General features: G+C 40.4%; 1 protein-coding gene across 1 annotated transcript; it reads left to right on the forward strand.

The window, feature by feature from the left end:
• Positions 1-2,456: 2,456 nt before the first annotated feature.
• Positions 2,457-2,831, forward strand: LOC125868579 (uncharacterized). Its single transcript, XM_049549208.1, has one exon. The coding sequence runs from the start codon at positions 2,457-2,459 to the stop codon at positions 2,829-2,831; it is 375 nt and encodes a 124-aa protein (XP_049405165.1).
• Positions 2,832-9,671: the final 6,840 nt, after the last annotated feature.

Raw genomic sequence — 9,671 nt, forward strand, 5'->3', positions numbered from 1 at the left:
TTTGTGCAAAAGAAGCAAAAAGATGATAAATAAATTTTTTGAAAAATAAAGTGAAAGAAAAAGAAGAAAGTGAAAAATAAGAGCCACAAAGTCAAAATGTCACATCCATGTTGAAAGGAGTCAAGGGAAAGAAAGGAAAATGAAAGGATGTCAAAAATAGGTTGAGAAAAGAGGTAAAAATCTAATGTAATGTCAAGAAGGGCAGAAAGTCACTAAAAAGTACCCAAACCTACCATACCTTACCCTGAGCCTACGTTATAAGCTAATAAAGTCCTATAGTGATCCTAGCAACTAGTTTGGAGGGTCTAATTGTACTTGAAGTCACTTTTGAGCGTGAGTGTTGAATGAATTGTAAACTCAAATTTCATATCTTTTGTGTGAAAAAGATCTCATTTGAAGTGAGGGCACTAGTTGCATTGTCGGAATGTTGGTACCTTGGTTGTTGTGAAAATAGTATGTTTTGGTGTCTATTGGTCGATCTATGTCATATTTTGACCCACATTAGTAAGCTTGATTGAGTCTGAATGAAAAGATTTTCACTATAAAAGGGAGTCGGGATAAAAATCCATGTGATTGCTTGAGTTTGAATATCTGCTTCTACACAAATGTCGTTTAGAGTCCTAGTGTGACTCTTGAAGACAAAAAACGAATTTAAGTTGAGGGTGTTGATATACCGTGAGTTTACGGTATTTTTAATACATTTCACTTAAGAGTTGTGTGTGTCTAGGGCCATTTTGTATTAAAACAAATCTTTATTTTGTTATATTTTCAGGAAATAGGCTTGGACGAGGTCGAAACAGATGACAACTAAAATTCTACAGAAGGAGCCATCCACAGAGGTGACCTACAGACCGTACGTCTGGTCACGGTCCATCATGGGTAAGCATGGAATGATCATTAGGGAAGTCTGACTAAGTGTGGAACCACGGAAGCAAGTAACGGACCGTAGGTCGACCCACGGGCTGTCCTGTACATCCGTCAATGATAACTGGGAGTTGAAGTTCCAGTTCCTGAAAAGTCTAAGTGTGGAGCCATGAAAGAGGACCCACATACCGTGGATCGACCCACAGTCCATTTTGCACGTCCGTCGCTCGTAACTGGGAGTTGAAGGTTTCAGTCTCTGTATAAAAGTTCTAAGTATCAAGCTACAGAAGGGACCTACGTATCGTAGGTCAATTCATGGTTCGTAGGTCAATCTCGTCGATCGAAGCAGCGTCCAGAAAGTTTATTTCCTTACTTTGTTTCCTTTTTGTTTAGGACATGTTTTCCTATAAATAGGGTATGTGAGTCTTGTTTTTGTTGGTTAGACATTATTTTTTACTTTTAGTTCTTGGTATCTTCTTGGGAATTAACTTGCAAACTTTGGCAATTTGATTTTCGGATTATAAAGATTTGTGCTTTGAAATTCAATTGAAGATTTCGGGTGTCTTCTACTCTAATCGTAAGTTCATGATTTCTTTCTTCTTAAACATGAATTGTGATCTTGCTAACATGAGTAGCTAAATCCACAACTAGGGTTGTGGGAACCATGAGCAATTAACAAAGTATGAATAATAACTAAGTAATTTTTGAATAGTGTTGATGCATGTTTTGGTAATTCTTTCACTTAGAAGTCTTTTTAACAGTGCACAATGTTAGAACTAGCCTTGTTTCTACTTGTCGGACCAATGAGGTAGTTAATAAGTAAAGAATTATCAATAGATATTTAGTGTGATAGTATCTACTAGTCTAATGTCAATTGGTGCGATGGAGAAAACTAAACTATACATTGATGTGATGTCTAATATGAGGTAAAGGTAAGGGTTAGCAAATTATGGACATGTAGTCGGACCAAGGTGCGAGGTGAAATTACCTATTTGGAGGACGAATCAATTAGGGGTACCTATCTTACCAACTTTGCATGTAAAACACTAGAAAATGATTACTATTATAAGGATTACTGTGTTAAGACCTCGTGAGGAACACATACACCTTAGTTTATCTCTCTCATTCATAACAACAAAGTTCGATTCTTGTTCACTTATTACTTAAACAACAATCGGTTATTTGTTTCACAAACCCCCCCTCCCCTCCTTTAAATACATGTCTCAGAAATAAGTTGACTAAACGAATATAATCGTGACTTAAGGTTAAGTCTGAACCATATTCCTCGTTGGATCGACCCGAACCTACAAGTTGGGTTCTTTACTTGATAACGATTGCTTATTCTTCTTTAGGGAGGTGTAATTTGACCGTATCACCATCCGCCGTCTAGTGGGAAAGTTGAGGTGTCAAATGGAGAGATAAAGCAAATCCTTGCAAAGACTGTGAACGCCAACATAACAAATTGATCAATAAGGCTTGATGATGATTTATGGACCTATCGCACCGTATTCAAGACTCCCATAGGTATGTCCCCCTACCAACTTGTATATGGGAAGTAATGCCATTTGCCGGTAGAGCTAGAGCATAAGGCAATGTGGGCTCTAAGAAAGTTAAATTTGGATTGGGGCGCCACATCAAGTCATAGATTGAATAACATGAATAAGCTTGATGAGTTTCGCCTAAAAGCATATGAAAATTCGGTCTTGTACAAGGACAAGATGAAAATGTATCATGATGAAAAGATTGAAAAGAGTGAATTTGTTGTGGGTGATCTGGTGCTTTTATTCAACTCAAGGTTGTGCTTGTTTCCTAGCAAGCTCAAGCCCAAGTGGACCGGGGCATTCAAAGTGACTCAAGTATTTCCACATCGAGCGGTCGAGCTTGATAATAAGGAGGGAGCGAGGTTCAAAATGAATCGACAGAGGATCAAGGTCTATATGGGAAATCGGAGAGTGTGCAAGAAGTGATTGAGGCCTATTATCTTGATGAAATCTGAGTAATCAAGGTGTTTACGTCATGCCGCAACATTAAATCAAGCGCTTCTTGGGAGGCAACCCAAGATGTACAATCTAGCTAACTATAGGTTTTTCTTTTCGATATAGGAGTTTTCTTCTTTCTTTTTGATTTTTGTAGTTCTTTAGATAGGTGTTTATATTTATGCTTAGTGTTGGCTAGATATAAAATAGGGTCCGTGTCTGAAAAAGAGTCCAAAAAATGTAAAAAGAAAGTCCCAGTGGTTGCTACGTGTGCAAGGAAGAAAGGCAAAATCTGCAGAAAATAGTTGTGGAGTGGTCTACGGACCCCATCGACGGTCCGTTGGTCCATCCAAGGACTATGGATGGTGTCCATAGATCCCAAGAAAGTTTTCTATTTTTTCTAAGTGTCAGAGTGACCTACAGACCCAACCCATGGTTCGTAGGTTGACCCACAGACCGTCAATGGGGTCTCGTGGGTCCAACCTAGAGCTTTTCCTTGACCTGATCCATACCCCTTTTAATAAAAACCTTTCATTTTAAAACATCCCCCACTTCCATATTTCCCTCCCAACCGATTTTAACCTTCCATATATCCCTTTAATTACCCACAAGACCATTCCATCCTAATCTACATTCAATCCCATTTCCCATTTTTCCCTGTTTCTCTCCCAAGATCATTCCCCTTCTCATTTTTCTTCCCAAATCGATTTCCAATGTCCGGGTTTAGTGTCGAAGGGTAGAAAAATTTCAAGGTTCTTCATTGCACTAACACACTCACCAAATTCGAATTACTTGTGAGGTAAACGATTTCAACCCAACTTTGAATTCGCTAGTCATTGTTCAAATCATGAAATCACGAAGTTGAAACTTGACCTTGGGTTGTTAATCTCCTCTTTGAATGTCGAAGTGTCGTTAGAAACACCCTTGTAATGAGAGTAAGTGAGTGTGATATAAATTAAAACCACATAAATCGATTAATAGGTCTAAATAGGGAGTTTTGACTTAGGGTTGTTCAATGATTTTGTATAAATATTAATAAAAAATGAATGATCGCAACCCTAAGGATGAAGAACTAGAAAAATATGTTGAAATGCATGTGTAGGTCTAGTTTGATGGTGTGTTTGTTGAAATATGGCATTAAGTGTGATTTCAAAATCTAAAACCTGGCACAAAACTAACTCATGACTTCAACCTACGGACCATACGTGGAGGTTCGTGGACCAGTGGCACACACAAAATTACTTAAGTGTCAAACCACGATATGGACTATGGTCCATCGTTCTATTGACAGACCGTTCTGCACATCCATGGTTCCCACATCAGAGACCTAACTTTGGGTACTTTGATCTATGGAGGGGACCCATGGGCCATCGTTCCATCGACGGACCGTAGGTACCTCCCGTGGGTCAACAGTTCAGCTACTGTCTAGGAATTTTTTTAGTTTTTGTTTGGGTTCAATTCTTGTTCAAAAATTCTTCCATGTGCTTTATTTCCTTGTTTTGGTACTAAGAACTTTTCCACAGGTACCATGGCTCCAAAGCAAGTTGTTACCTACGCACCAGTGGGAAAGTCCAAGTCTGTCAACCCTTCTCGAAGTATGATAGAGGCAGACAGTGATACAAAGTATGTCCGAACTGCCACTAGGTTCTCCCCACTGCCCCCGCACTACTAGGAACAAAGCACAGTAGGTTATCTCCGACGAGGTCACTGCCCTCAGTCTGAGGATGAGGCCACATAGATTGGAGCACAGGCTAGCTCAAAGTGGCAATCCGACTCTAGCTCTAGCTGCAGTATCACTGTTTAATCTAATTACAGCAGCACAAGCGACAACCCGACACCTACCAGAATTGAGCCTACTCCCAAGGCTGATGAGTTGAATAGATGGTGTGTCCCTGGCCAGTATCAGATTTATGAGAATGGCATGATGTTGAATGAGCACCAGAGGATGACCAGAATCGTGACAGAGAAGTGTAGGGTCCTTACATACACCCTCCACACTGGACCAACTATTGAGGAGCTCTTCCGAAGACACCGATGCGAGTGGATGGCACGGACCCTCGGGAAGTCCATCGAGGAGATAGCCATAGAGTTCTATGCCTCTTATGCTCCCACCATCATAAATTTCATTGTTAAACGGGCCAAGACTGTAGCTCAGCTTCCATTTCATTCCACATTAGTACGGGGTTGCAAAGTCGACATTGCAGAGGTTGCTAATAGATCCAGCCTACACTCTATCTATCAATATAGCAGAGTATGACTATCAGTTGGGCATCATTCAGAGTGGGGAATTTCAGAGAAATGCCAAGTAGAGGGAGACACTATTGAGGTGGCTAGCACATCACATTGCTGATGAGGGAAAGCACACTGAGTGGGTATAAAATCCTTCTCTAGGTATTAAGAAGTCAACTCTAAGATTCATGGAAAAGTTCTTTTGGTTATTGGTTAGAAATTTATCGTGCCCTACTCAGGCGGACAATGTGGTTATATGGGACTGGGCCGTGATGATTGCGGCCATTATAGCAGGTTTGGAGATCGACTTTACCCGCATCCTCATTGCGGAGATCCATGAGATGGCATTCAATGCCACCACCACCCTGCCCTTCCCATGCCTTATTTTTTAGCTTTGCATGGATGCTTCTGTGCCCATTTGGCAATGCGACCGGTTTCTTGAGTCGACCAAGACTTTGGGCATAGTTTTCATTCGGGATGATGCCAACTTAGCTGCACCTCGGAAGGGGCCACATGTTTAGGTACCACCTTTGGGTGATGATCATATTGTAGATGTGGAGCAGATGCAGGCTGATGACACTGCCAATCCAGCCCTTACATCGGATGCCTAGGTTCCACCGTATTCAGCCACTAGTCAGGCCCCTCGATCATCCTGAGCCACTCCCTCTTCAGGGTCCACTCGCGTTCATCTAGCTTGACTTTAGAAGCTGGAGACATAGATCGCCATAATGCTACATCATATGAAGCCATGGATGCAGTGCTTTATTGCGGAGTCTAAGGCGAGGATGGAGCAGATGATGGATCAGAAGATTTTAGGTCGTTTATAAGCGCCTGGATACATTCAAGTTGAGAGTATTGGAGGGGCCAGCCCCGACCATTGATGTGACCACCTTCCAGCAGGAGTTTGCTAGCCTCCATGCTGAAGGTTTTGCACTCCTAGCCCCCATTGAGAATGCGCCACCGAATGATGAGGTGGTGATGACTACTCTATTCAGCAATACTATGACGCCACCAGATTCTTTTAGTGCTACTGGGAAGCACCACCACTTCGACCACATTTCTAATGTTGATGAGGATTGCAAATTAAAGAAGAAGGAGCGCCAACAGTTGGAGGAGGCCACAAGAGAGTCGATACTTGATGAGAAGAGAAGACATCAGCGGGCCCATGAGGTGGATGTTAGCCCATCTGGCACTCTAAGCACTACTGATGGTGCTCCCATGGTTGGTGAGGGTGCTATCGATGGCGTCCCTAGTGTTGATCTAGCGAAATGCAGAAACCGGACCCACCCGCTTCTTGAGAGGTCTTCGGCGCATATGTGCCACATGTTTGCTTCACCCTATGTTTTACTTTTGATTATTGTGAATTGAGGGCAATTACACATTAGTTTTTTGGGGGTGGGGTAAATGGATTGTGAGTGATAGAGTGAAGTCTGAGTAACCCAACATATAATACTCTCTTGGGGTTTTCTTGCTTGTGTTCTTTTCCCCTAAGAGTCTGTTTTACTTCTTATTGAACTGTCATGTTTAGGAATGTATGTGTAGGAATTAGTAGAAGAATGAAAGCATGATGACATAAAGAGCATGAAATTTATACCTGCCCAAAAAGTTGCTACGTGCTAGATCTTTAGGCTTAATGAGTTGAATGTGTTGGATCTCAATATGACATGATAAGGAATCGATTTGATGTCATGACTTAAGCTTAAACTTGAACTGGGTAATCAAATAATCTGATAATGCAACAATGTTCCAAGTGTGTGTGAGATAAGTTTGAATGTTCATACAGTGTGTGCCAATCTAGAACTTGCCCAGTTGGTCTTGCTAAGATAATATAAGCTAGAAGTTGGGAAATGATCATACACCCTTGTTCAAATAAATCCACTCAAGCCTTAATAATTCAACCAAAAGAAATAAATGTTGCCTTTGATCCAAATGTTGGAGCCTAATGTAGACCACTTCTTTGAATACACCTAACTCACCTTCCTTAAAATAATTTTCTTAGCCCCGGTCCCTCCTTGGGCATGTTCACCTTGACTTAGGCCAAAAGCCTAAGTTGAGGGTGGGAAATTCAAAAAGTTACCTTGATCTTGGCCTTACTCCGACATCAAATATTGTGCACCTCAACTCATGTAAAATACATAAGTTGAGGGTGGCTATGAGAGAGAAAACCAAAATAAAAGGGTATGAAAAGTGTTTGTGTAAGAGAAAGAAAGAAGAAAATATGAAGAAGAAGATGTGACTTTGTTTAAAAGAAGCAAAAAGATTAATGACAAAAGTGTTGAAAGAATAAAAGAAAAATAAAGTGAAAGAAAAAGAAGAAAGTGAAAAATAAGAGCTATAAATTCAAAAGTTACATCTGTGCGAAAGAGAGTCAAGGGAAAGCGTAGAAAAGTTAAAGATGTCAAGAATTTGTTGAGAAAAGAGGTAAAAACCTAGTGTAATGTCAAGGATGGATGAAAGTCACTAAAGAGTACCCAAATGTACCCTATGTGACCCTGAGCCTACATTACAAGATAAGAAAGTCCTATAATGATCCTAGCGACTAGTTTGGAGAGTATAAGTAGTGAAAATAAGAGCACGCCTATGGTAATAAGCACTAATTGTACTTGAAGTCACTTTTGAGCGTGAGTGTTGAATGAATCCTAAAACTTGAAATTCATATATATTCTGTGTGAAAATGATTTCTTTTGAAGTGAGGGCACTAGTTACATTATTGGAGAATTGATACTTTGGTGATTGAGAAAGGTGTATGTTATGATATCTGTTGGTCGATCTATGTCATGCTTTGTTCCGTATGAATTAGCTTATTGAGTTTACATGAAAAGATTTGCACTAATGTGATGGAACTCATGAAAAAAATCCATGTGATTGCTTGAGTTTGTATGTCTATTTCTACATAAGAGTCGTTTAGAATTTAGTGTGCCGCTTAAGGACAAACAACAAGTTTAAGTTGAGGGTGTTGATATACTGTGAGTTTACAGTATTTTTGATTTGTTTCACTTAGAGTTTGTATGTATCTTGGGCTATTTTGGATTAGAATTGATGTTTTGTGTATAATGTGTGTAGGAAATAGGCTTGGATGAGGTTGATGAAGATGCGAGTTTAAAATGTGCAGAAGTGACCACCCACGGAGCCACCCACGGACCATAGGTCCAACCACATGATGTGGATGGGCAGTCGTAGGTCTTGTCTTGGAAGTTGAGTTCCAGAAACTCAAACCACGGACTGCCAGGAGGGATCGCAGTCTAGTACATGCACCGTGGGTGACGCATCGTAGGTAGAACATCGGGGAAGTCTAACAAGTGTGGAACCATGGAGCAAGACGACAGACCGTATGTTGACCCACGGTCCGTCTTGCACATCCATCATTGTTGATCTGAGAGTTGGAGGTTCCAGATGAAATTGTCAAAGTGTTGAGACACGAAGGGGACCTATGAACCATAGGTCAACCCACGGTCCGTAGGTCGAAGCGACTACATTGGCTTTGTCGGGGTTGTAAAAGACACTCATGTCATAATCTTTCAAAAGTTCTAACCACCTTTTTTGTTAGAGATTCAAGTCTTTTTGGCTAAACACATATTGGAGATTCTTGTGGTCAATGAACACATCAACATGCACCCATATAGATAATGTCTCCCTATTTTCAAAGAAAATACTACCGCCGCCAACTCGGGATCTTGAGTCGGATAGTTCTTCTCATGTATCTTGAGTTACCTTGAAGCATAGGCAATTAAATTCCCATGTTGCATAAGGACACATCCCAAACCCACTCTTGAGGCATCACAATATACAACAAAACCATCGGTACCCTCCGCTAAGGTCAATACCGGAGCGGAGGTAATCCTATCTTTCAATTCTTGGAAGATTTTCTCACAAGCCTCCGACCATACAAATTTAGCCTTCTTTTGAGTTAAGGCCATCAAAGGAGAAGCAATAGAGGAGAACCCCTTAATAAACCTCCTATAGTAGCCAGCCAAACCCAAAAAGAATCTAATATCGGTTGGTGATATAGGTCTAGGCCAACTCTTGACCAAGTTTGTCTTCTTTTGATCTACCTCTATACCCTTGGTTGACACAATGTGACCTAGGAATGTCACAGATCTTAGCCAAAACTCACATTTACTTAACTTTGTTAAGAGAAAAACTCAAAATAGTGGTATTATGTTAAAGGCTATCACTCAAAGTTATGCAAGCACAAAAGATAGAAATCCCATATTGGCAGAGGTTTTTTTTTATGGAGACGTCACACACATAATTGAGTTATATTATTCCAAGAATCTCAAGTTTGTATTGTTTAAATGTAAATGGGTGAACAATAGCAAGGGGCTTATTGAGAAAGATGATTATGGATTTACTCTTGTGAATTTTAATCATCTACTCTATACAAGACATCAGTTATCAGATGAACCATTCATCTTTGCTTCTCAAGCTCAACATGTATTTTATGTCAATCATCCTATGGAAAAGGAGTGGCGAATGGTTGTTAAACTTAAGCCAAGAGGTTTTTATGATTTAGGTGATGACACACCAACAATTGAGCATAAGGAAGGACATATGGAGTTGTGGCCTGAACAACAATTGGATGACACAATATTTGAAACTGAA

Source organism: Solanum stenotomum, chromosome 6 (assembly GCF_019186545.1).
Source record: "Solanum stenotomum isolate F172 chromosome 6, ASM1918654v1, whole genome shotgun sequence".
Lineage (NCBI taxonomy): Eukaryota > Viridiplantae > Streptophyta > Magnoliopsida > Solanales > Solanaceae > Solanum > Solanum stenotomum.